Here is a 27378-nt window from a genome sequence, read left to right on the forward strand (position 1 = left end):
TGGATGGGGTAAAGTCTTTTTGTCAGAGGGTGGTCAAGTGGATGGGGTACAGTGTGTGAAAGGGTGGGGAGTTGGATGGGGTACAGTGTGTGAGAGGGTGGGGAGTTGGATGGGGTACAGTGTGTGTGAGAGGTTGGGGAGTTGGATGGGGTACAGTGTGTGTGAGAGGGTGGGGAGTTGGATGGGGTACAGTGTGTGAGAGTGTGGGGAGATGGATGGGGTACAGTGTGTGTGAGCGGGTGGGGAGTTGGATGGGGTACAGTGTGTGTGAGAGGGTGGGGAGTTGGATGGGGTACAATGTATGAAAGGGTGGGGAGTTGGATGGGGTACAGTGTGTGTGAGAGGGTGGGGAGTTGGATGGGGTAAAGTGTGTGAGAGGGTGGGGAGTTGGATGGGGTACTGTGTGTGTGAGTGTGGGGAGTTATGGGGTACTTTGCGTGTGATAGGGTGGCGAGTTGGATGGGGTACAGTGTGTGAGCGAGGGTGGGGATTTGGATGGGGTACAGTGTGTGTGTTTGAGAGGGTTGGGAGTCGCATGGGGTTCAGTGTGTGTGAAATGGTGGGGAGTTGGTTGGGGTACAGTGTGTGTTTGAGGGTGGGGAGTTGGATGGGGTACAGTGTGTGTGTGAGAGGGTGGGGAGTTGGATGGGGTACAGTGGGTGTGAGAGGGTGGTGAGTTGGATGAAGTAAAGTCTGTGTGTCAGAGGGTGGTGAAGTGGATCAGGTACAGTGTTTGGGTGGTTAGGGAGTTGGATGGGGTACAGTGTTTATGAGAGGGTGGGGAGTTGGATGGGGTACAGTGTGTGAGAGAGTGGGGAGTTGGATGGGGTACAGTTTGTGTGAGAGGGTGGGGAGTTGGATGGGGTACAGTGTGTGTGTGAGAGGGTGGGGAGTTGGATGGGGTACAGTGTGTGAGAGAGGGTGGGGAGTTGGATGGGGTACAGTGTGTGTGAGAGGTTGAGGAGTTGGATGGGGTACAGTGTGTGTGAGAGGGTGGGGAGTTGGATGGTGTACAGTGTGTGTGAGGGTGGGGAGTTGGATGGGGTACAGTGTGTGGGGGAGGGTGGGGAGTTGGATGGGGTACAGTGTGTGAGAGAGGGTGGGGAGTTGGATGGGGTACAGTGTGTGTGAGAGTGTGGGGAGTTGGATGGGGTAGAGTGTGTGAGAGGGTGGGGAGTTGGATGGGGTACTGTGTGTGTGATTTTTGGGAGTTTTGGGGTACTTTGCGTGTGATAGGGTGGGGAGTTGGATGGGGTACAGTGTGTGAGAGGGTGGGGAGTTGGATGGGGTACAGTGTGTGTGAGAGTGTGGGGAGTTGGATGGGGTAGAGTGTGTGAGAGGGTGGGGAGTTGGATGGGGTACAGTGTGTGTGTGAGAGGGTTGGGAGTTGGATGGGGTACAGTGTGTGAGAGGGTGGGGAATTGGATGGGGTTCATTGTGTGAGCGACGGTGGGGATTTGGATGGGGTACAGTGTGTGTGTTTGAGAGTGTTGGGAGTCGGATGGGGTTCAGTGTGTCTGAAATGGTGGGGAGTTGGTTGGGGTGCAGTGTGTGTGTGAGAGGGTGGGGAGTTGGATGGGGAACAGTGTGTGTGTGAGAGGGTGTGGAGTTGGATGGGGCACAGTGTGTGTGAGAGGGTGGGGAGTTGGATGGGGTACAGTGTGTGTGAGAGGGTGGGGAGTTATGGGGTACAATGCGTGTGAAAGGGTGGGGGTTGGATGGGGTACAGTCTGTGTGCGAGAGGGTGGGGAGTTGGATGGGGTACAGTGTGTGTGCGAGAGGGTGGGGAGTTGGATGGGGTACAGTGTGTGAGAGGTTGGGGAGTTGGATGGGGTACAGAGTGTGAGAGGGTGGGGATTTGGATGGGGTACAGTGTGTGAGAGGGTGGGGAGATGGATGGGGTACAGTGTGTGTGAGGGTGGGGAGTTGGATGGGGTACAGTGTGTGAGAGGGTGGGGAGTTATGGGGCATTTTACGTGTGAAAGGGTGGGGAGTTGGATGGCGTACAGTGTGTGAGAGCGTCAGGAATTGGATGGGGTTCATTGTGTGAGCGAGGGTCGGGAGTTGGATGGGGTACAGTGTGTGAGCGTGGGTGGGGATTTGGATGGGGTACAGTGTGTGTGAGAGAGGGTAGGGAGTTGGATGGGGTACAGTGTGCGTGTGAGAGGGTGGGGAGTTGTATGGGGTACAGTGTGTGAGAGGGTGGGGCGTTGGATGGGGCACAATGTGTGAGAGAGGGTGGGGAGGTGGATGGGGTACAGTGTGTGTGAGAGTGTGGGGAGTTGGATGGGGTACAGTGTGTGTGTGAGAGGGTGGGGAGGTGGATGGGGTACAGTGTGTGTGAGAGGGTGGGGAGTTGGATGGGGTACAGTGTGTGTGTGAGAGGGTGGGGAGTTGGATGAGGTACAGTGTGTGTGTGTGAGAGGGTGGGGAGTTGGATGGGGTACAGTGTGTGTGTGAGAGGGTGGGGAGTTGGATGGGGTACAGTGTGTGTGTGAGAGGGTGGGGAGTTGGATGGGGTACAGTGTGTGTGAGGGTGGGGAGTTGGATGGGGTACAGTGTCTGTGTGAGAGGGTGGGGAGTTGGATGGGGTACAGTGTATGTGAGAGGGTGGGGAGTTGAATGGGGTACAGTGTGTGTGAGAGGGTGGGGAGTTGAATGGGGTACAGTGTGTGTGAGAGGGTGGTGTGTTGGATGGGGTAAGGTCTGTTTGTCAGAGGGTGGTGAAGTGGATGGGGTACAGTTTGTGTGAGGGTGGGGAGTTGGATGGGATACAGTTTGTGTGAGAGGGTGGTGTGTTGGATGGGGTAAAGTCTGTTTGTCAGAGGGTGGTGAAGTGGATGGGGTACAGTGTGTGTGAGAGGGTGGGGAGTTGAATGGGGTACAGTGTGTGTGAGAGAGTGGTGTGTTGGATGGGGTAAAGTCTGTTTGTTCGAGGGTGGTGAAGTGGATGGGGTACAGTGTGTGTGAGAGGGTGGGGAGTTGGATGGGGTATAGTGTGTGAGAGGGTGGGGAGTTGGATGGGGCACATGTGTGTATGAAGGTGGGGAGTTGGATGGGGTGCAGTGTGTGAGAGGGTGGGGAATTGGATGGGTTTCATTGTGTGAGAGTGTGGGGAGTTGGATGGCGTAAAGTGTCTGTGAGAGGGTGGGGAGTTGGATGGGGTACAGTGTGTATGTGAGAGGGTGGGGAGTTGGATGGGGTACAGTGTGTGTGTGAGAGAGTGGGGAGATGGATGGGGTACAGTGTGTGTGTGAGACGGTGGGGAGTTGGATGGGGTACAGTGTGTGTGAGGTTGGGGAGTTCGATGGGGTACAATGTGTGTGAGGGTGGGAATTTTGGATGGGGTACAGTGTATCTGAGAGAGTGGGGAATTGGATGGGGTAACATCTGTGTGTGAGAGGGTGGGGAGTTTAATGGGGTACAGTGTGTGACAGAAGGTCTGGAATGGATGGGGTACAGTGTGTGTGAGAGAGGGTGGGGAGTTGGACGGGGTACAGTGTGTGTGTCAGGGTGGTGAGGTGGATGGGGTACAGTGTGTGTGAGTGAGTGGGGAGTTGGATGGGGTACAGTGTGTGAGAGACGGTGGTGAGGTGGATGGGGTACTGTGTGTGTGAGAGGGTGGGGAGTTGGATGTGATACGGTGTGTGTGAGATGGTGGGGAGTTGGATGGGTTACAGTGTGTGTGAGAGGTTGGCTGTTGCATAGGGTACAGTGTCTGTGAGAGGGTGGGGAGTTGGATGGGGTACAGTGTGTATGTCAGAGGGTGGGGAGTTGGATGTGGTACAGTGTGTGTGTGAGAGGGTGGGGAGTTGGATGGGGTACAGTGTTTGTGAGAGGGTCAGGAGTTGGATGGGTTACAGTGTGTGTGAGAGGGTGGTGAGTTGGATGGGGTAAAGTGTGTGTGTGTGAGGGTGGGGAGTTGGATGGGGTACAGTGTGTGTGTGAGAGGGTGGGGAGTTGGATGGGGTACAATGTGTGTGAGAGGGTGGGGATTTGGATGGGGTAAAGTGTGTGTGTGAGAGGGTGGTGAGGTGGATGTGGTACAGTGTGTGTGAGAGGGTGGGGAGTTGGATGGGGCACAGTGTGTGTGTGAGGGTGGGGAGTTGAATGGGGTACAGTGTGTGTGTGAGGGTGGGGAGTTGGATGGGGTACAGTGTGTGTGAGAGGGTGGGGAGTTGGATGGGGTACAATGAGTGTGAAAGGGTGGGGAGTTGGATGGGGTACAGTGTGTGAGAGGGTGGGGAATTGGATGGGGTACAGTGTGTGTGAGAGGGTGGGGATTTGGATGGGGTACAGTGTGTGTGAGGGTGGGGAGTTGGCTGGTGTACAGTGTGTGTGAGCGAGGGTGGGGAGTTGGATGCGGTACAGTGTGTGAGCGAAGGTGGGGATTTGGATGGGGTACAGTGTGTGAGAGGGTTGGGAGTTTGTTGGGGTACAGTGTGTGAGAGGGTTGGGAGTTGGATTGTATACTGTGTGTGTGAGAGGGTGGGGAGATGGATGGGGTACAGTGTGTGTGAGAGGGTGGGGAGTTGGATGGGGTACAGTGTGTGAGAGGGTTGGGAGTTGGATGGGGTACAGTGTGTGTGAGAGGGTGGGGAGTTGGATGGGGTAAAGTCTGTGTGTCAGAGGGTGATGAAGTGGATGGGGTACAGTGTTTGTGTGGGTGGGGAGTTGGATGGGGTACAGTGTGTGTGAGGGTGGGGAGTTGGATGGGATACAGTGTGTGAGAGGGTGGGGAGTTGGATGGGGTATAGTGTGTGAGAGGGTGGGGAGTTGGATGGGGTACAGTGTGTGAGAGTGTTGGGAGTTGGATGGGGTACTGTGTGTGTGAGTGTGGGGAGTTATTGGGTACTTTGCGTGTGTAAGGGTGGGGAGTTGGATGGGGTACAGTGTGTGTGAGACAGGGTGAGTAGGTGGATGTTGTACAGTGTGTGTGTGGTGGGTGGTGAGGTGAATGGGGTACAGTGTGTGTGTGTGAGAGGGTGGGGAATTGAATGGGGTACAGAGTGTGTGAGAGGTTGGGGAGTTGGATGGGGTACAGTTTGTGTGAGAGGGTGGTGTGTTGGATGGGGTAAAGTCTTTTTGTCAGAGGGTGGTCAAGTGGATGGGGTACAGTGTGTGAAAGGGTGGGGAGTTGGATGGGGTACAGTGTGTGAGAGGGTGGGGAGTTGGATGGGGTACAGTGTGTGTGAGAGGTTGGGGAGTTGGATGGGGTACAGTGTGTGTGAGAGGGTGGGGAGTTGGATGGGGTACAGTGTGTGAGAGTGTGGGGAGATGGATGGGGTACAGTGTGTGTGAGAGGGTGGGGAGTTGGATGGGGTACAGTGTGTGTGAGCGGGTGGGGAGTTGGATGGGGTACAGTGTGTGTGAGAGGGTGGGGAGTTGGATGGGGTAAAGTGTGTGAGAGGGTGGGGAGTTGGATGGGGTACTGTGTGTGTGAGTGTGGGGAGTTATGGGGTACTTTGCGTGTGATAGGGTGGCGAGTTGGATGGGGTACAGTGTGTGAGCGAGGGTGGGGATTTGGATGGGGTACAGTGTGTGTGTTTGAGAGGGTTGGGAGTCGCATGGGGTTCAGTGTGTGTGAAATGGTGGGGAGTTGGTTGGGGTACAGTGTGTGTTTGAGGGTGGGGAGTTGGATGGGGTACAGTGTGTGTGTGAGAGGGTGGGGAGTTGGATGGGGTACAGTGTGTGTGAGAGGGTGGGGAGTTGGATGGGGTACAGTGTGTGTGTGAGAGGGTGGGGAGTTGGATGGGGTAAAGTGTGTGAGAGGGTGGGGAGTTGGATGGGGTACTGTGTGTGTGAGTGTGGGGAGTTATGGGGTAATTTGCGTGTGATAGGGTGGGGAGTTGGATGGGGTACAGTGTGTAAGAGGGTGGGGAATTGGATGGGGTTCATTGTGTGATCGAGGGTGGGGATTTGGATGGGGTACAGTGTGTGTGTTTGAGAGGGTTGGGAGTCGGATGGGGTTCAGTGTGTGTGAAATGGTGGGGAGTTGGTTGGGGTACAGTGTGTGTGAGAGGGTGGGGAGTTGGATGTGGCAGTGTGTGTGTGTTAGGGTGGGGAGTTGGATGGGGTACAGTGTGTGTTAGAGGGTGGGGAGTTATGGGGTACAATGCGTGTGAAAGGGTGGGGAGTTGGATGGGGTACAGTGTGTGTGTGAGAGGGTGGGGAGTTGGATTGGGTACAGTGTGTGAGAGGGTGGGGAGTTGGATGGGGTACAGAGTGTGAGAGCGTGGGGATTTGGATGGGGTACAGTGTATGTGAGAGAGGGTGGGGAGTTGGATGGGGTACAGTGTGCGTGTGAGAGGGTGGGGAGTTGTATGGGGTACAGTGTGTGAGAGGGTGGGGCGTTGGATGGGGTACAATGTGTGAGAGAGGGTGGGGAGGTGGATGGGGTACAGTGTGTGTGTGAGAGGGTGGGGAGGTGGATGGGGTACAGTGTGTGTGAGAGGGTGGGGAGTTGGATTGGGTACAGTGTGTGTGTGAGAGGGTTTGGAGTTGGATGACGTACATTGTGTGTGAGACAGTGGGGAGTTGGATTGGGTACAGTTTGTGTGTGAGAGCGTGGGGAGTTGGATGACGTACATTGTGTGTGAGACAGTGGGGAGTTGGATGGGGTACAGTGTGTGTAAGAGGGTGGGGAGTTGGATGGGGTGCAGTGTGTGTGAGGGTGGGGAGTTGGATGGGGTACAGTGTCTGTGTGAGAGGGTGGGGAGTTGGATGGGGTACAGTGTATGTGAGAGGGTGGGGAGTTGAATGGGGTACAGTGTGTGTGAGAGGGTGGGGAGTTGAATGGGGTACAGTGTGTGTGAGAGGGTGGTGTGTTGGATGGGGTAAAGTCTGTTTGTCAGAGGGTGGTGAAGTGGATGGTGTACAGTGTTTGTGAGGGTGGGGAGTTGGATGGGATACAGTGTGTGTGAGAGGGTGTTGCGTTGGATGGGGTAAAGTCTGTCAGAGGGTGGTGAAGTGGATGGGGTACAGTCTGTGTGAGAGGGTGGGGAGTTGAATGGGATACAGTGTGTGTGAGAGGGTGGTGTGTTGGATGGGGTAAAGTCTGTTTGTCAGAGGGTGGTGAAGTGGATGGGGTACAGTGTGTGTGAGACGCTGGGGAGTTGGATGGGGTATAGTGTGTGAGAGGGTGGGGAGTTGGATGGGGCACATGTGTGTGTGAGGGTGGGGAGTTGGATGGGGTGCAGTGTGTGAGAGGGTGGGGAATTGAATGGGGTTCATTGTGTGAGAGGGTGGGGAGTTGGATGGCGTACAGTGTGTGTGTTGAGGGTGGGGATTTGGATGGGGTACAGTGTGTGTGTTTGAGAGGGTTGGGAGTTGAATGGGGTAGCATCTGTTTGTGTGAGAGGGTGGGGAGTTGGATGGCGTAAAGTGTCTGTGAGAGGGTGGGGAGTTGGATGGGGTACAGTGTGTATGTGAGAGGGTGGGGAGTTGGATGGGGTACAGTGTGTGTGTGAGTAGGTGGGGAGTTGGATGGGGTACAGTGTGTGTGTGAGACGGTGGGGAGTTGGATGGGGTACAATGTGTGTGAGGGTGGGAATTTTGGATGGGGTACAGTGTATCTGAGAGAGTGGGGAATTGGATGGGGTAACATCTGTGTGTGAGAGGGTGGGGAGTTTAATGGGGTACAGTGTGTGAGTAAAGGTCTGGAATGGATGGGGTACAGTGTGTGTGTCAGGGTGGGGAGTTGGATGGGGTACAGTGTGTGTGAGTGAGTGGGGAGTTGGATGGGGTACAGTGTGTGAGAGAGGGTGGTGAGGTGGATGGGGCACTGTGTGTGTGTGAGAGGGTGGGGAGTTGGATGTGATACAGTGTGTGTGAGATGGTGGGGAGTTGGATGGGTTACAGTGTGTGTGAGAGGTTGGGCTGTTGCATAGAGTACAGTGTCTGTGAGAGGGTGGGGAGTTGGATGGGGTCCAGTGTGTGTGAGAGGGTGTGGAGTTGGATGGCGTAAAGTGTGTTTGAGAGAGTGGGGAGTTGGATGGGGTACAGTGTGTATGTCAGAGGGTGGGGAGTTGGATGTGGTACAGTGTGTGTGTGAGAGGGTGGGGAGTTGGATGGGGTACAGTGTTTGTGAGAGGGTCAGGAGTTGGATGGGTTACAGTGTGTGTGAGAGGGTGGTGAGTTGGATGGGGTAAAGTGTGTGTGTGAGAGGGTGGGGAGTTGGATGGGGTACAGTGTATGTGTGAGAGGGTGGGGAGTTGGATGGGGTACAATGTGTGTGAGAGGGTGGGGATTTGGATGGGGTAAAGTGTGTGTGTGAGAGGGTGGGGAGTTGGATGGGGCACAGTGTGTGTGTGAGGGTGGGGAGTTGGATGGGGTACAGTTTGTGCGAGAGGGTGGGGAGTTATGGGGTACAATGCGTGTGAAAGGGTGGGGAGTTGGATGGGGTACAGTGTGTGAGAGGGTGGGGAGTTGGATGGGGTACAGTGTGTGTGTGAGAGGGTTGGGAGTTGGATGGGGTACAGTGTGTGTGTGAGAGGGTGGGGAGTTGGATGGGGTACAGTGTGTGTGAGAGTGTGGGGAGTTGGATGCGGTACAGTGTGTGAGCGAGGGTGGGGATTTGGATGGGGTACAGTGTCTGTGTGAGAGGGTGGGGAGTTGGATGGGGTACAGTGTATGTGAGAGGGTGGGGAGTTGAATGGGGTACAGTGTGTGTGAGAGGGTGGGGAGTTGAATGGGGTACAGTGTGTGTGAGAGGGTGGTGTGTTGGATGGGGTAAAGTCTGTTTGTCAGAGGGTGGTGAAGTTGATGGGGTACAGTGTGTGTGAGGGTGGGGAGTTGGATGGGATACAGTGTGTGTGAGAGGGTGTTGCGTTGGATGGGGTAAAGTCTGTTTGTCAGAGGGTGGTGAAGTGGATGGGGTACAGTCTGTGTGAGAGGGTGGGGAGTTGAATGGGGTACAGTGTGTGTGAGAAGGTGGTGTGTTGGATGGGGTAAAGTCTGTTTGTCAGAGGGTGGTGAAGTGGATGGGGTACAGTGTGTGTGAGAGGGTGGGGAGTTTGATGGGGCACATGTGTGTGTGAGGGTGGGGAGTTGGATGGGGTGCAGTGTGTGAGAGGGTGGGGAATTGAATGGGGTTCATTGTGTGAGAGGGTGGGGAGTTGGATGGCGTACAGTGTGTGTGTTGAGGGTGGGGATTTGGATGGTGTACAGTGTGTGTGTTTGAGAGGGTTGGGAGTTGGATGGGGTACCATCTGTTTGTGTGAGAGGGTGGGGAGTTGGATGGCGTAAAGTGTCTGTGAGAGGGTGGGGAGTTGGATGGGGTACAGTGTGTATGTGAGAGGGTGGGGAGTTGGATGGGGTACAGTGTGTGTGTGAGAGGGTGGGGAGTTGGATGGGGTACAGTGTGTGTGTGAGACGGTGGGGAGTTGGATGGGGTACAATGTGTGTGAGGGTGGGAATTTTGGATGGGGTACAGTGTATCTGAGAGAGTGGGGAGTTGGATGGGGTAACATCTGTGTGTGAGAGGGTGGGGAGTTTAATGGGGTACAGTGTGTGAGAGAAGGTCTGGAATGGATGGGGTATAGTGTGTGTGAGAGAGGGTGGGGAGTTGGATGGGGTACAGTGTGTGTGTCAGGGTGGTGAGGTGGATGGGGTACAGTGTGTGTGAGTGAGTGGGGAGTTGGATGGGGTACAGTGTGTGAGAGAGGGTGGTGAGGTGGATGGGGTACTGTGTGTGTGTGAGAGGTTGGGGAGTTGGATGTGATACAGTGCGTGTGAGACGGTGGGGAGTTGGATGGGTTACAGTGTGTGTGAGAGGTTGGGCTGTTGCATAGGGTACAGTGTCTGTGAGAGGGTGGGGAGTTGGATGGGGTATAGTGTGTGTGAGAGGGTGTGGAGTTGGATGGCGTAAAGTGTGTGTGAGAGGGTGGGGAGTTGGATGGGGTACAGTGTGTGTGTGAGAGGGTGGGGAGTTGGATGGGGTACAGTTTTTGTGAGAGGGTCAGGAGTTGGATGGGTTACAGTGTGTGTGAGAGGGTGGTAAGTTGGATGGGGTAAAGTGTGTGTGTGAGAGGGTGGTGAGGTGGATGGGGTACAGTGTGTGTGAGAGGGTGGGGAGTTGGATGGGGCACAGTGTGTGTGTGAGGGTGGGGAGTTGGATGGGGTACAGTGTGTGTGAGAGGGTGGGGAGTTATGGGGTACAATGCATGTGAAAGGGTGGGGAGTTGGATGGGGTACAGTGTGTGAGAGGGTGGGGAATTGGATGGGGTACAGTGTGTGTGAGCGAGGGTGGGGAGTTGGATGCGGTACAGTGTGTGTGAGAGGGTGGGGAGATGGATGGGGTGCAGTGTGTGTGAGAGGGTGGGGAGTTGGATGGGGTACAGTGTGTGTGAGGGTGGGGAGTTGGCTGGGGTACAGTGTGTGTGAGAGGGTGGGGAGGTGGATGGGGTACAGTGTGTGTGTGAGCGGTTGGGGAGTTGGATGGGGTACAGTGTGTGTGAGAGGGTGGGGAGTTGGATGGGGTACAGTGTGTGTGTGAGCGGTTGGTGAGTTGGATGGGGTACAGTGTGTGTGAGAGGGTGGGGAGTTGGATGGGGTACAGTGTGTGTGTGAGCGGGTGGGGAGTTGGATGGGGTACAGTGTGTGTGTGAGCAGGTGGGGAGTTGGATGGGGTACAGTGTGTGTGAGAGGGTGGGGAGTTGGATGGGGTACAGTGTGTGTGAGCGGGTGGGGAGTTGGATGGGGTACAATGTGTGTGAGAGGGTGGGGATTTGGATGAGGTAAATTGTGTGTGTGAAAGTGTGGTGAGGTGGATGGGGTACAGTGTGTGTGTGTGTGGGTGGTGAGGTGAATGGGGTTCAGTGTGTGTGTGAGAGGATGGGGAGTTGAATGAGGTACAGTGTGTGTGTGAGAGGATGGGGAGTTGAATGAGGTACAGTGTGTGTGAGAGGGTGTGGAGTTGGATGGGGTACAGTGTGTATGAGAGGGTGGTGTGTTGGATGGGGTAAAGTCTGTTTGTCAGTGGGTGGTGAAGTGGATGGGGTACAGTGTGTGTGAGGGTGGGGAGTTGGATGGGGTATAGTGTGTGTGATGGTGGGGAGTTGGATGGGATACAGTGTGTGTGTGAGGGTGGGGAGTTGGATGGGGTACAGTGTGTGAGAGGGTGGGGAGTTATGGGGTACTTTGCGTGTGAAAGGTTGGGGAGTTGGATGGGGTACAGTGTGTGAGAGGGTGGGGAATTGGATGGGGTTCATTGTGTGAGCGAGCGTGGGGAGTTGGATGGGGTACAGTGTGTGTGTTGAGGGTGGGGATTTGGATGGGGTACAGTCTGTGTGTTTGAGAGGGTTGGGAGTTGGATGGGTTACCATGTGTTTGTGTGAGAGGTTGGGGAGTTGGATGGGTTCAGTGTGTGTGAGATGGTGAGGAGTTCGTTGGGGTACAGTGTGTGTGATGTGGTGTGGAGTTGGATGGGGTACGGTGTGTGTGAGGGTGGGGAGGTGGATGGGGTACAGTGTGTGTGAGGGTGGGGAGTTGGATGGGGTACAGTGTGTGTGAGTGTGGGGAGTTGGATGGTGTAGTGTGTGTATGAGAATGGGGAGTTAGATCGGTACAGTATGTGTGAGGGTGGGGAGTTTGGTGGGGTACAGTTTGTGAGAGGTTGGGTAGTTGGATGGCTTACAGTGTGTGTGTTAAAGGGTGGGGAGTTGGTTGGGGTACAGTGTGTGTGTGAGAGGGTGGGGAGTTGGTTGGGGTACAGTGTGTGTGTGAGAGTTTGGGGTGATGGATTGGGTACAGTGTGTGTGTGAGAGGGTGGGTAGTTGGATGGGGTACAGTGTGTGTGTGAGAGGGTGGGGAGTTGGTTGGGGTACAGTGTGTGTATGAATGGGTGGGGAGTTGGATGGGGTACAGTGTGTGAGGGTGGGGAGTTGGATGGGATCTAGCGTCTACATAGAAAAATATAGAAAGTGGTATTGGCAGTTCGATTTGAGGTTAGCAGCTGCAGTCTGATTTCCCGGTGCCCCATTTTTCTCTCCACCCCCAGCTCCAATCCCTAGTGTTTCCCCTCACCTGTCCTGGTCTATTCCCGGGCCTCTCTGCCTGACTCTGCTCACCACCTCCCAGAGACCACCCTCACCCACTACCTCCGATCTCCATCAACCATCTCCATCGACCACCTCTGCCCCTGGAGTTTGCTACAACACCCACCACTCCCCCATCCCCCAGACGAGTCAGACACAGATATAAGATCTTAATGAGTCACTGCCATCCCCCTAAATGGCAAGTCCCTCACATCCCAGAATGTACCAGAATCCACAACTGTTCCCAGGCTCTCTCACACTCCCCCCTTCACTGTAAATATTCCGGCCTTTATAATGAGTTATTTTAAAGGTCTTAGGATCAGGGATTTTATGGATTTGTCATTTTTGATTGGGTTTCCAGGTTGGTCTTTGTCCCACCCAGCACTCTTTTCCTGGCATTAATAGGTGCAAAAATAAACTTTTAATACTACAACTATATTATAGTCCCCAGACCTCCACCCTATATCTAACCCTCTCTGTCCCCAGACTCCCACCCTATATCTAAACCTCTCTGTCCCCAGACTCCCACCCTATATCTACCCCTCTCTGTCCCCAGACTCCAACCCTATATCTAAACCTCTCTGTCCCCAGACTCCCACCCGATATCTAACCCTCTCTGTCCCCAGACTCCCACCCTATATCTAACCCTCTCTGTCCCCAGAATCCCACCCTATATCTAAACCTCTCTCTGTCCCCAGACTCCCACCCTATATCTAACCCTCTCTGCTCCCAGACTCCCACCCTATACCTACCCCTCCCTGTCCCCAGACTCCCACCCTATATCTAAACCTCTCTCTGTCCCCAGACTCCCACCCTATATCTAAACCTCTCTCTGTCCCCAGACTCCCACCCTATATCTACCCCTCTCTGTCCCCAGACTCCCACCCTATATCTAAACCTCTCTCTGTCCCCAGACTCCCACCCTATATCTACCTCTCTCTGTCCCCAGACTCCCACCCTATATCTACCTCTCTCTGTCCCCAGACTCCCACCCTATATCTACCTCTCTCTGTCCCCAGACTCCCACTGTGTCTATCCCTCTCCATTCTCAGATTCCCACCGTGTCTATCCCTCTCTCTCCCCAGATTCCCACCGTGTCTATCCCTCTCTGTCCCCAGATTCCCACCGTGTCTATCCCTCTCTCTCCCCAGATTCCCACCGTGTCTATCCCTCTCTGTCCCCAGATTCCCACCGTGTCTATCCCTCTCTCTCCCCAGATTCCCACCGTGTCTATCCCTCTCTGTCCCCAGATTCCCACCGTGTCTATCCCTCTCTCTCCCCAGATTCCCACCGTGTCTATCCCTCTCTGTCCCCAGATTCCCACCGTGTCTATCCCTCTCTCTCCCCAGATTCCCACCGTGTCTATCCCTCTCTGTCCCCAGATTCCCACCGTGTCTATCCCTCTCTCTCCCCAGATTCCCACCGTGTCTATCCCTCTCTGTCCCCAGATTCCCACCGTGTCTATCCCTCTCTCTCCCCAGATTCCCACCGTGTCTATCCCTCTCTGTCCCCAGATTCCCACCGTGTCTATCCCTCTCTCTCCCCAGATTCCCACCGTGTCTATCCCTCTCTGTCCCCAGATTCCCACCGTGTCTATCGCTCTCCGTTCCCAGATTCCCAGTGTGGCTATCCATCCCTGTCCTGAATGCTCACTCCAGGTCTTCCTCTCTCTGTCTGTTACCCACCTGCACCAACGTATCACCGTGAGCTTCTCTGATGGTGATAAATTCCTTTCCGTCAGGAAGTATCTTAAAGTGTCCCTCTAAGCGGTTTGCATTGGTCAAGCTAAACTTTCCCTGAAAAGCAAAAAGAGGGAATGATTCCAAAGTGAGCTGAGGCCTTGGATAGGGAATTTGTTGTGCTGTTGAATCACTGGTTCACTGGCTTCCTGTCAGACTCTGCTGCTGATTTGCCAAATAGTTCAGCCACAAACAAGGCGTCCAGCTGATAAAGGGAAATGGAATTCCGTGTCAGAACGTCATCTGCCTTTCTCCTCCCTTTCACTTATTGACTGATCTGCTGTTAATCTGCAACATCTCCCATTTTCAATGACCTAACCCTGTCATGTTTAAGTCCATTGGACAGAGTTGTCCATGCCCACTGGCTTCGGGCACACTCAGCGGCCTGAGTGGACAATATGGCGAGAAGGCGGGAAACCGGTTTGCGATCATCCACTCAGTCCGTCGATGGCCCCATTGAGCATTGGGAACTTCATTATAATATATCTGCATATCATTATAAGGTCAGCCAGCTGGAATCATCCCCTCCCGCTGGATCGTCAACCCACCATGCCGATTGTTTCACAACAGCATATATAAGGCGTGCACTTGGCACTTTGAGGGGAACTCGGAGGTGAGTGCACAGTAATGTTGCACAGCACTCACCAGGGTAACCTGTTGGACTTCAAGGTTGAGGTACTTGGAGATGTGGGGCAAGGACGGCTCTGTGGTTGAGGCAACTTGGGGATGGGGGCAAGGGCTGCTCTGTGGTTGAGGTACATTGAGGGTGGGGGGCCCAGAGCTGTGGTTGATGGTGGTGCACAAGCACGTGGGGGGTGTGGGGGAGGGAAGCAGCCACGTATTAGGGACACCTTGTATAAAGTGACCATTCATCCGGAGCTGAGACAGTTCAGACGCAGCTACATTAACATGATTGGAGTCGGGCCTCTAGATTATCTGCCCTGTCAAGCAACACAGAGGCATGAAAGTGCCCCCAAACGCTCCAGAGCTTTTCACTTCTCAGGCACAGACTGCAAATTAATGAGTGTTTTGGTGGACTGCAGAACAGTTGGACGACTGGGTACGTTGTACAGTCTCCTTGCTAAAACTGGCCATGGAGCAGTCACTGGTGGAGACACTCACAGCCCCTTGCAATGTCATCATCCCGGTTTGGACCAGTCTTCCCCATGGTTCAAGCTAACAGTGCAGCCTTGCAGTGCGGGTTAGGAGAATGCCTGTACCTGAGCTGTTGCCAATCGGTCAGGTGGAGAGGGGCGGAGGTGGGTGGGGTTTTGGCAGCTATGCAGCGCACTAAACTCTGACCATCCAAGTGGTGCCCAGCACTCTCCGGGATGTGGCTGCAGGGTGACCAAGGCTGGGAACTGAATATCCAAGGGTACTCAATATTTAGGAAGGAAGTGGAGTTGGATTGTTAGCTAAGGATGAAATCAGTGCAATAGTGAGGGAGGATCTTGGCTCAGAAGGGTGGAAGACATTAGTGGGAGTTGTCAGTAGGCCTCCAAACCATAGTGGTAAGGTAGGGGACAGTATTAAACAGGAAATTAGAGATGCATGTAACAAGGGTGCTTCAGTAATCATGGGTGACACTAATCTACATATGGACTGTGCAAACCAAATTAGCAATAATACAGTTGCAGATGAATTCCTGGAGTGTGTATGAGATGATTTTTCAGACCAGTATGTCGAGGAACCAGTTAGGAAACAGGCTACCCTAGATTTGGCTTTGTGCATTGAGAAGGGGTTAATTAATAATCTAGTTGCGTGGGGTCCCTTAGAGACCAGTAACCATAACCTGATAGAATTCTTCCTTAGATTGGAAGGTGAAGCAGTCCAATCTGAAACTAGGGTCTGAAATCTAAACATAGGAAACTACAAAGTTATGAGGCATGATTTGGCTAAGATAGACTGGGGAACTTCATTAATAGGCATGACAGTGGATAAGCAATGGCTAGTATATAAGGAATGAATGTCTGCATTGCAACAGTTATACATTCCTTTTTGGAACACAACAGGAAAAGCAGGAAATAGCTAACAAAATAAATTAAGGATGGTATTAGATCCCAAGAGGAGTCATATAAAGTTGGTAGAAAAAGTAGCAAGCCTGAGGATTGGGAGCAACTTAGAATTCAGTAAAGGAGGGCCAAGAGATTGTTTAAGAGGGTAAAAATAGAGTACAAGAGTAAACTTGCAAGGAACATAAAAATGGACTGTAAAAGCTTCTATAAGTATGTAAGAAGAAAAAGATCAGTGAATGCAAATGTAGGTCCGTTAAAGTCCGAAGCGAGATAATTTATAAGAGAACAAGGAAATGGCAGAGCAATTAAACAACGACTTTAGTTTTGCCTTCACAAAGGAAGACACAAATAACTTCCCAGAAATACTAGGGAATCGCATGTCTAGTGGAAAGGGGGTATTGAAGGAAATTAGTGTTACTAAAAAAACAGTGCTGGAGAAATTAATGGGACTGAAAGTCAATAAATCCCCAGGGCCCGATAATCTACATCCCAGGGTGCTAAAGGAGATGGCCATGGAAATAGTGGATGCATTGGTTGCCATTTTCCAAAATTCTGGAGATTGTGGAACAGTCCCAGCAGATTGGAGGGTGGCAAATGTAACCCCCCTATTTAAAAAAGGAAGGAGGGAGTAAACAACAAATTACAGACTGATTAGCCTAACATCAGTCGTAGGGAAAAGGCTAGAGTCCATTATAGGACACTTAGAAAATACTACCAGGATTAGACAAAGTCAGCATGGATTTATGAAGGGAAAGCATGTCTGACAAACCTACTGGAGGTTTTTGAGGATGTAACTAGCAGAATAGATAAGGGAGAACCAGCGGATGTGGTGTATTTGGATTTTCAGAAAGCTTTTGATAAAGTCCCACATAAGAGGTTAGTGTGCATAATTAAAGCACATGGGATTGGGGGTAATATATTGGCATGGATTGAGAATTGATTAGCAGACAGGAAACGGAGAGTAGGAATAAATGGGTCATTTTCTGAATGGCAGATGGTGACTAGTGAGGTACCACAGGGATCAGGGCTTGGGCCCCAGCCATTCACAATATATATCAGTGATTTGGATGACGGAACCAAATGTAATATTTCCAAGTTTGCTAGTGACACAAAACTAGGTGGGAATGTGAGTGATGAGGAGGATGTTAAGAGGCTTAAAGGTGATTTAGACAAGTTGAGTGAGTGGGCAAATACATGGCAGATGCAGTATAACATGGATAAGTGTGAAGTTATCCACTTTGGTAGGAAAAACAGAATGGCAGAGTATTATTTAAATGGTGATAGATTGGGAAATGTTGATGTTCAAAGGGACCTGTGTATCCTTGTCCACCAGTCACTGAAAGCAAGCATGCATGTGCAGCAAGCAGTTAAGAAGGTAAATGGTATGTTGGCCTTCGTTGCGAGAGGACTTGAGTACAGGAGCAAGGATGTCTTACTGCAGCTGTACAGGGCCTTGGTGAGACCACACCTGGAGTAGTATGTGCAGCTTTGGTCTCCTTACCTAAGGAAGGATATACTTGCCATAGAGGGAGCGCAGTGACGACTAACCAGACTGATTCCTGGGATGGCAGGATTGTTGTATGAGGAGAGATTAGGCCGACTAGGCCTGTATTCACTGGAGTTTAGAAGAATGAGAGGGGATCTCATTGAAATGTATAAAATTCTGACAGGGATGGACAGACTGGATGCAGGGATGATGTTTCCTCTGGCTGGGCTGGGGGGGGGGGGTGTCTGGAACAAGGGTCACAGTCTCAGGATATGGGGTAGACTATTTAGGACTGAGATGAGGAGAAACCTCTTCACTCAGAGGTTGGCAAACCTGTGGAATTCTCTACCACAGAGGCTGTGGAGGCCAAGGCACTGAATATATTTAAGAAGGAAATAGATGGATTTCTAGACTCTAAAGTCATCGAGGGGTATGGGGAGAGAGTGGGAGTACAGCGTTGAGATAGAGGATCAGCCATGATCATATTGAATGGCGGAGAAGGCTTGAAGGGCTGAATGACCTAGTCCTGCTTCTATTTTCTATGTTTCTGCCAATTACATTTTGGCAGCAACGAAAAGCACCATCAAGGTGCAGACATCAGTAATATGTCCAGGGAATGTGAGGCTGGACGATCACTTTGGTCTGAAGGTTACACAAAGCACAGGGAAGAGGCCCTGGACTGAGACACCTGCTTTTACGTTGTGCAGAAAGATTTCAGATCTGAGTGACACGAACACTGCTCATCAGGACAAGGAGCCATTGGCAGGGAGATGTTCTTGGGATTTTATTTACAATAGTGAACATTATGTCCAAGCAATTAACACCCATGCCCAGGCTGTGTAAATACATCTTCTTAGTTAGCTTGGCCTAAATAGCCAAGTGGTTATGGTACTGGGTTTGTAACCCCAAGATCAAGAGTTCAAATCTCACAATGACAAACAATGTAACTTCATCTGAAACAGATGGAAACATGTTTGCACTCGAAAGAGTTACATCTTCTTAGTCCCGCCTGATTGTTTATCCCTCTTCCGCGGCCGGATGTCCCTGGAGAGGAAGCACGCGGTGTCTGCTGGCACTCTCGAGGCCTTCTGTGCTCGGTGGGCACTGCGGGGACTGGGGTGTTTTGTTGACCCCTTTAATCACATTTTAATTTAAAGTTTGCAAGTTTCCTTTAAACTTTGTTCTTGGTTTTACAGCTGACCTGAATTAGGGGCTGTGCCTGATTTATCCCAATTTTGTTAATTTGGTTTAATTGGTTTTAACTTGAAAGAGTTACATCTTCTTAATCTCTCTAACCCTGCTGCTTCATCTTGGTGCTCCCCAGACATCTACACTGAAGGTGGAGGCAGCCTGCTGACTGCAATGCCCTGTCTGTGATGACCTTGGTGGGCACCCTCTGGTGGACTGAGGAGGACTGAGACCTGGAGGACTCTGGCCTGCTGTGTGTCAGTGGTCCCCTCCTCAAGCTGTGGAGCTAGAGCTGCTGAGGTCACAGGAAGAGGGGATTTGGATGGGCCGGACAATCCCGGAGTCACCTGGATGTGTGGCCCCAAGGGCACCTGGCTGACTCCTTGAGGAGAATGGATGACTGGAGTGAGATTGAGCTGCCCTGCACCCCTCTCGCGTACACACTGTTAGAGGCCAACTATGGCATCGGCAATGTGCAGCAGTGCAGGAGTGACATCCTGGACCAAGGTCTCCATGGTGGCCGCCATCCTCCCAGTGTTGACCTCAGTGCATTGCAATGCCGGTGCTATCACCTCAGCCTGAAGGTAGACAGACTCCTCCATCGTACTTTACAATCTGAGGAGTGTAGTGGACATCCCTCCCTGATGTTCCCGAGCTTCCCTTTGCAGCTCCAGCAACTGTGACATGACCGAGTCCAGAAGCTCATCATCTAACTTGGACTCAGCAATGTTCTGGCCTCCAGCAGCTCCTCCAAGTGCCGGGGACCTGGGAAGTCCCTGCCTCCACCTGCTGTGGATTGGACAGTGCGATGTGCTCACCAGATTGTGATCCCAAGGCTACTCTAAAGCCAGGTCCCACCGAGGTGTGTGTCTCTGCGCTGGTGGAGGGTGTGGGTGACGCTGTGATGGTGTGTGTCTCTGCGCTGGTGGAGAGTGTGGGTGACACTGTGATGGTGTGTGTCTCTGCGCTGGTGGAGGGTGTGGGTGACGCTGTGATGGGACTTCAGGGAGGGTTTCAGCGGATTCCTCTTCTGAACTTCCCTCAGGGCTTGATTGGAGGTCCTGGGTCATGGACTCTGTCGGCTGTTTCCCAGATGTGCCTGTGAAAACAAGGGGAGATAATCAGTGCAAGGCAGTGGCCTGTGAACCAGGACACATCACTCACAGCCTGGCTGTCTGATGGATGTTGCACTGCTGGACCCTCACTTGGTTGAGCAGCGCCAACCTCACCCTCAGCACAGGAACAGTCCAGATCCTCATCGACCAGCTGCATGGCTCTGTTTTCAAAGTCTGTGAGGACCTTGAGTTCAGGCATTCCTCCACCAGCCTGCGACCTCTCCCTCTTGTTGTGTGCCAGCTTGTCCTGCATGGATAGAGATGGAGAGAGTGTAAGCAGGATGCCTGCCAGGCCAGATGATAAGTTTGCCTGGCCTGTGTGGGTGGTGAGTGGTCCCATGGATGGGGTGAGGACAACGACGGTGAGTGTGAGACAATAAATGGTGATGTCCCTCTAAATGGCTGTGAGTGAGATGTGTGATGGGTTTGTGAGTGTGTGAGTTGAAAACGATGAGTAGCGTGACTTACTCTGGCAGAACAGAAGAGATCATTCATCCTCATTCAGCACTGGGTGGCTATCCTCTTTTGCAGGGCACTGGTGCCTCTCAAGCCCGATGAGTGAGGATGCTGCTCATCCTGCAGCCAGAGCGGGTTTGGGACAATACAGCATGAGCAGCCACCACTGCAGCTGATGGGTAAATTAACATTTTACCCTCCCACTACCACACTTTGTGCAAATCTGAGATGATTCCACCCATTTTGACAACTAAGAAGACAAGGAATAGGCCAGGAGAAGACCATACGGCTACAAGAGACTTATAAAAAGGTATCAAAAGCAGCACCTCTTCTCTCTTCTACACCAAATTCCCACCTGCACCAAATTCCCATGTTAGAACTCATTCCTTGTCATCTCCACTGTGTGGTTACAAACCTGTCTGGCTTGGCCTAAATAGCCAAGTGGTTATGGTACTGGGTTTGTAAGATCAAGAGTTCAAATCTCACAATGATAAACAATGCAACTTCATGCTTGGCCTAAATAGCCAAGTGGTTATGGTACTGGGTTTGTAACCCAAAGATCAAGAGTTCAAGTAAACGTAGATTGAAACTGTGGTTGTTGGGTTAGGAAATGTGTGCTTTTAGGGAGGGTGGTCAGGCGCTAGTGTGCCTACGCACACAGGTGGCGACTTTCCGCCTTCAGACCCTGCAGCGATACCTCTACGTCGAGCCTCCTCCTAGATGGTGTGCCCTGATGACGTATTTCTTCCGTCAGGTGCACGGCCTGAATTATGACGTGCAGCTCCTGTTTATAGAACAGCTGGGCCTCGGTGGCTCCTTGCAGGCGTTGCCCATCTTTTACCAGGACCTGATCAAAGTCTGGAAAGTGGTCGCCTCGCGACGCAGCTCTCCCCTGTCGGGAGTAGCGGCTATCGTCAGAGAGCCGCTGCTCAGGAATCCGCCCCTCCGTCCTTTTCAGTGGTTGGCGGAGAGGAGGGCTGTGGCCGCAGGGGTGACCAGGATCGGGGACGTGCTGGGTGGCGGAGGACTGGGCTGGATGCTCCCGCAGGAGTTGGCGCGACGCGCGTCTGTGAGTGTCCAGGTCACAGCCGATGCCATCCAAGACCTGAGAACGGTCGTGCTCGGACCCGACGTTATTTTGGGTCTTGAGGCGGCCCAGGTGCGCGGTGGTCTTCCGTCTGAGCGTTCCCCTGTTCGGACGGAATTCCACATTGGCCCCAAGCCCCGAACCCTCCCTCGGGTGCTGGTGCCCCGCAATATGAGCCGCCCCGGGGACATACCCTCTGTGCCTCTTGGCACGGCAAAGAGGAGCTTTTTGTATGGACTGCTGCTGCACACCTTCCATTTTCTCGCCCTTGTCCGTCGACCGGACACGCCCTGGCGTGCCTTGTTGCCGTCCGGCGGCGGAGGCCCCCGATGGGAGGCCCTCTACGGAGGTGTCCTCCCCCTTTCTATCGGGGACCTGGGTTGGAGGGTGTTGCATGCAGCAGTCCCTTATAATAAGAGGATGCATAGGTTCACGGACTCTCAGGACACATGCCCTTTTTGCGGTCTTGTGGAGTCCGTGGACCATGTATACATAGGTTGTTGTAGGCTGCACTCCCTTTTTAGTTATTTGAAAAACCTTTTATTGATGTTTTGTTTGCACTTCAGCCCCACGCTCCTGATCTATGGGCACCCGGTGCGGAAGGGGGTTGGGAAGGAGGAGGACCTCCTCGTGAACCTGCTCCTGGGCCTGGCCAAGTTGGCCATTAACAGGTCCAGGCAGCGGGCGATCGACGGGGGAGTCCCGCCCGATTGTTTGTCCCTCTTCCGCGGCTACGTTCGCTGCCGGATGTCCCTGGAGAAGGAGCACGCGGTGTCTGCTGGCACTCTCGAGGCCTTCCGTGCTCGGTGGGCACCGCGGGGACTGGGGTGTTTTGTTGACCCCTTTAATCACATTTTGATTTAAAGTTTGTAAGTTTCCTTTAAACTTTGTTCTTGGTTTTACAGCTGACCTGAATTAGGGGCTGTGCCTGATTTATCCCAATTTTGTTGATTTGGTTTTCATTTAAAAGATTATCAAGAGTTCAAATCTCACAATGGCAAACTATGAAACAATGTAACTTCATCTGAATAGGAACAGATGGAAACGTGTTTGTACTCGAAAGAGTTACAAACCTGTCTGCTTTTATAGAGGGCTGGTGACTCACATCCAAATTACCACTGCTAAGTCTGCTTCCTGCTACAGTAATTAACACCAATTCAGGCAACCACGCTCAATTGATTGTCAGATAACTGCCACTGCCAGGCAGTTTCTGTTCAACCAGGTGTTTTTAACTAGATTGCCAATTTAAAACCCTAATTTGGAATCTGACTGTTAATCTAAATTATAGCCTGAGAAAACCTGAGAGCTATCCAAACCCATAGCAAATTCCTAAGATAGCACTCATTCCTCGCTGCACTGAGTCCCCATCACCTCTACTCTGTGCTGCCACTCAGTGCACAGTGTGCCCTGATATTGCTGAGTAACTCCATTCGATGCCACGGTTTAGTCCACGTTACAAGAGTTTTGGCCTGGGGTGCAATTTTAACCCTCCCCACCCGGCTGAAACTAGGCAGATGAGCATTTAAAACCACCCAGGTCAGTTGGTGGGCCTGGATTCGCGGAGCACTAACCTGGCGTGGGCTTATCTACATCACTGAGCAGGCAGCAAGAAGACATACCCACAGCTGGCAGTCTCCTTTTAACATAAGTGCGATGACTTTATTGCGATCCAATTAAAATGTTTGTTGTCAAACCTGAGCAGGAAGCAATAACTGAGATTCCCAGTCACTGGGAAAGGAGATGAAGAGGCCCAAAAAATTAAAAAAAATAAAAAATTCCTTATGAGTCCACGAGGAGATGGAGTAAGATCCTCCGGAGTCCCTCTGAAGTGCTCCCCTCAGCCCCTGACACAAACTCACCTCCTCCAATTGTGAGATCCCCGATCTGGAGAAGGGGAGACAGCATGACAGGGGATCCTGCTGCTCTCTGGGCTGAAGGAATTCCTGCCAATTCCCTTCCTGGAATGAGTGGTCTGTCAGCCGGTGGGATTTACATGGTTAACATACCCCGAGCTGCATTTTGCTGCAGCCAATTGAATTGAGAACTGGGCTGCAAAAGCTGGAGCTGCAGGTTTCAGAACGGAAGTGGCACTGGGGTCTCCGTTGTGCATCCACAAGGCAGAGAACTATGTGGATAGCAGATTTACAGAGGTGAACAGGTTAGAAGATTGCAGCCAGAGAGCGCATGGGTGACCACCAGGCAGGCTAAGAGAATGAAGCAGATAGTGCAGGAGTCCCTCCGCCTTCTTGTGTGCCACCCAGTTTTCCATTTTGGACAGTGGTAACAGTGATCGTCCCTCAGAGGAGTGAGGCCAGAGCCAAGTCCATGGTGCCACGGGTGACAAAGCCACACAGGAGGGGAGAAAGAAGAGTGGGAGAGCAATTGCGATAGGGGGTTTGATAGGGGATCAGACAGGCGTTTCTGCTGCCAAAGATGTGACTCCAGGATGATTTGTTGCCTCCCTGGTGCCAGGGTCAAGGATGTCACAGAGCGACTGCAGGACATTCTTCTGGGGGAGGGTGAACAGCCAGAGGTCGTGGTCCACATTGGGACTAATGACTTAGGTAGGAAGGGGGATGAGGTAACGAAAACAGATTTTAGGGAGTTAGGGAGGTAATTAAAAAGCAGGACCTCAAGAGCAGTGATCTCAGGATTACTCCCAGTGCCAGGTGCTGGTGACTATAGGAACAGGAGCACTGAGCAATTGAATACGTAGCTAGAGAAATGGAGCATCAGGTTTCTGCAGCCCACCCATCACATTTAAATCCACAAATCAAGAGTCATTTAGGCTTGTTATCAAGCCTAATTGCCCCTGATAATACGCTGCCCACACCATAACAACAGGGCAAGAGCGGGAAGCCCAAATTTTACATGAAATGTTTAAAGGGCAGAGAGGGAAATGGGGTGGGGGGGGTGCGGGGGTGGGGGTGGCGGCGGTGGTGGGGTGCCGGTGTGGTCGCTCTTCAGCACTTCAGGACTGACCTTTGGTGATTGAGGGGCATCCCCCCCCCGCCTTAGATTGAATCCCCCCTTCCTTCCTACCCACTCCTTCCCTTAAACCCACCCCCACCCCACCACTGCCTCTCTCCCTAACACACCCACACCTTCTAGGCCAAAGACCCCAGATTTACCTGCCTTAGGCCTTGGGCTTCTCTCTTCAGCAGCAGCCCTGGCAGCTCCAGAGGGTGGGACTTGGGGTAGAAGTCCCACTCCAACCTCAATAGCCCACCCCGCAGCAGCACTTTATGGCTGTGGGGTGGGTTGGCATTGAAGGTTGATGAATCCCGGACCAGATGAGTTACGTCCCAGAGTGTTGAAGGAGGTGGCTAGAAAGATGCTGGATGCATTGGTGGTTATCTTTCAAAATTCTATAGATCGAGGAAAGGTTCCGGCAGACTGGAAAGTAGCAAATGTTTTAAGGAGGGAGGGAGAGAGAAAACTGAGAACTGCAGACCTGTTAGTGTGACATCAGTGGTAAGGAAAATGTTAGAATCTATTATAAAGGATGTGATAATTGGACACTCAGAAAATGAGTCAACATGGATTTATGAAAGGGAAAATCATGTCTGTCAAACCTGTTGAAGTTTTTTGAGGATGTTTCTTGTAGCATAGATACAGGCGAATGAGTGGATGTGGTGTACCTGGCTTTTCAGAAGACTTTCGATAAGGTCCCAGACAGGAGGTTGGTAAACAAAATTAGATCACATGGGATTGGAGGTAATGTACAGGTGTGGATTGAGAATTGGTTAACAGGCAGGACACAGTAGGAATAAATGGATCGTTCTCGGGATGGCAGGCTGTTAATAATGGGGTACCATAAGGATCAGTGCTTGGGGCCCAGTTATTCACAGGGCAAAATTCCCTCCCCGCCCCCACCCCCGTTTGGGGTGGGGGGGGGAGTTCAGGAGCAGGCGAGTGTGGGAAATCCTCCGATCGGCACCCCCAATTGGGGGCGCGCCGCCATTTTATGTGGGAGGGCCAATTAAAGCCCGCCCAGCGTGACGTCCGCCAGGAAGCGCTATACACTCCTTGTGCGGGTGGAGAATTCCCTGAGCCAGGAGTGGGCTCTTTCACACATGTGCATGAAAGAGCGCACTCATCTCCCTGAGGCTAAGTGCTGCCTCAGGGAGATCGGCACCAAACTTAAAAATGTTAAATGTAGAGAAATAAAATTTCCCTGACATGTCCCCTCATGTGACACTGTCACCTGAGTTGGGACATGTCCATCACTTTTAATTAAACTTTTATTAAATTTTTAAAAACCCTCATGAAACCTTGTCCCGCCCGTGGATGAGGTCTCGTGCTTTTTCTGAAGCCCACCAGAGCTCCCGGCCTGACCACCAACCTTAAGGTTAAACGGGCAGGTCCATTAATTGGTTCAATTAGTTTTTAAATGGCCTCATTAGGCTGTTGACAGGTCAGGGGGCAAACAGCTGATTCGGCTGCGCCCCCGCCAGCCCGAAATTTGAAATGGGGCGGGGTGACGTCGGGAATTCCGCCCAATGTCATCCCGCTTCATTTTACTCATCAGTGAGCAGGCCTCAGTATCCTGCCCACAATCTATATCAATGATTTGGATGTCTAGGACTAAATGTAATATTTCCAAATTTGCTGATGACACAAAACTAGGTGGGAACATGAGTTGTGAGGAGGATGCAAAGAGGCTTCAGGGTGAGTTGGACAGGGCAAGTGAATGCCCCAAAACGTGGCAGATGGAATATAATATGAATAAGTGTGAAGTTATCTACTTTGGTAGAAAAAAACAGAAAGACAGAGTATTTCTTAAATGGTGAGGGGTTGGAAAGTGTTGATTTCCAAAGAAATCTGGGTGCCCTTGCTCATGAGTCACTAAAAGTTAGCACGCAGGTACAGCAAGCAATGAGGAAGGCGACTGGTATGTTGGCCTTCGTCACAAGGCGATTTGAGTACAGGAGTAAAGGTGCAATCGTATAGAGCCTTGGTGAGTCTGCACCTGGAATATTGTGTACAGTTTTGGTCTCCTTATCTAAGGAAGGATGGGCTTGCCATAGAGGGAGTGTAGCAGAGGCTCACCAGATTAATCCCTAGGGATGGTGGGATTGTCTTATGAGGAGAGATTGAGGAGACAGCCTCTGTATTCTCTAGGGCTTTGAAGAATGAGAGGCAATCTCATTGAAACTAACAAAATTCTTACAGGGCATGATAGGGTAGATTTGGATAGGATGTTTCCCCTGGCTGGTGAGTCTAGAACAAGAGGACACAGTCTCAGAATAAGGGGCAGGCTATTTAAGAGCGAGGCGGGGAGAAATTTCTTCACTCAGAGGGTGGTGAATCTTTGTAATTCTCTACCCTTAGAGGGCTGTGGAGGCTCAGCCATTGACCATGTTCAAGAGAGAATCGATAGATTTCTGGATACTAATGACATCAAGGGATATGGGGATAGAGTGGGAAAACTGGCATTGAGGTAGATGATCAGCCTTAATCTGTTTGAATGGCAGAGCAGACTTGATGGGCTGAATGGACTCCACCAGCTCCTATTTCCTATTATCCTAAGAATTGACAGCATGGGCAAAGGTGACAGGGAACAATATTAACCCAACTTGCCTGGTGAGAAACTGAATCAGGAGCAACCCTGGTTTCACACCCTTCCCAATTTTATTGGCCACTGAAGGAAGATCAGGATAATATTGATCAGGGTGTGAGAGCAGCGCTGCACTGTAGCTCATCAAAATCCACCAGATGAGATCGCCTAAAATTACCTCTAATCCTCACTAGTTATAAACTGACCCAGAGCTAAAATCAGGGCTCTACACTCAAAACCCCTACCTACATATATTAGTCGACTTCAGGACAGATTGTGAATCTGTTTACTGCAATACTCTAAGCAGTTAACTTGTCAGATAAATAAATGTGTCTTGTGTTTTCTGTGTTTTGAACAACTCTAGTTTTCAACGAGCAATTGCAGGACAGGGACCGCCCGAAGGTCAGTCCCTGCTCTGTGCTGAGCTAACTAATCTCTGCTGGGCAGCAGCTAGGGTGCTAAAGCAGACTCATTAGGTTTGGGAAGGGAAAGGATCAGCCGGGGATCTCTCCTGGAAAGTATTCATGTACGGATGTCATGTGAGATCCAAGTTGTACTTGACCATGTTGCCAAACTTCATACCAGCTTCCAACCTGCCAACACTCATGGTGCAAACTCGTAGAATCATAAAATAATAGAATAGAGCAACACACAAGAGACCATTCAGCCCATCAAGTCTGTGCTGGCTTTTTTGAAG

The 27378-nt window shown here is 51.8% G+C and overlaps 1 protein-coding gene across 2 annotated transcripts in view; it reads right to left on the reverse strand.

Moving 5' to 3' along the window:
• Positions 1-27378, reverse strand: part of LOC121270932 (fatty acid-binding protein, intestinal-like) — a 175550-nt gene that overhangs the window by 114541 nt on the left and 33631 nt on the right. For both annotated transcript variants that reach the window (XM_041176555.1, XM_041176556.1), the window contains exon 4: positions 13721-13831. In XM_041176555.1, coding sequence (XP_041032489.1) covers positions 13721-13831 — 111 coding nt within the window. The remainder of the gene's footprint in view (positions 1-13720; positions 13832-27378) is intronic.

The sequence above is a fragment of the Carcharodon carcharias genome, chromosome 28 (genome assembly GCF_017639515.1).
Source record: "Carcharodon carcharias isolate sCarCar2 chromosome 28, sCarCar2.pri, whole genome shotgun sequence".
NCBI lineage: Eukaryota > Metazoa > Chordata > Chondrichthyes > Lamniformes > Lamnidae > Carcharodon > Carcharodon carcharias.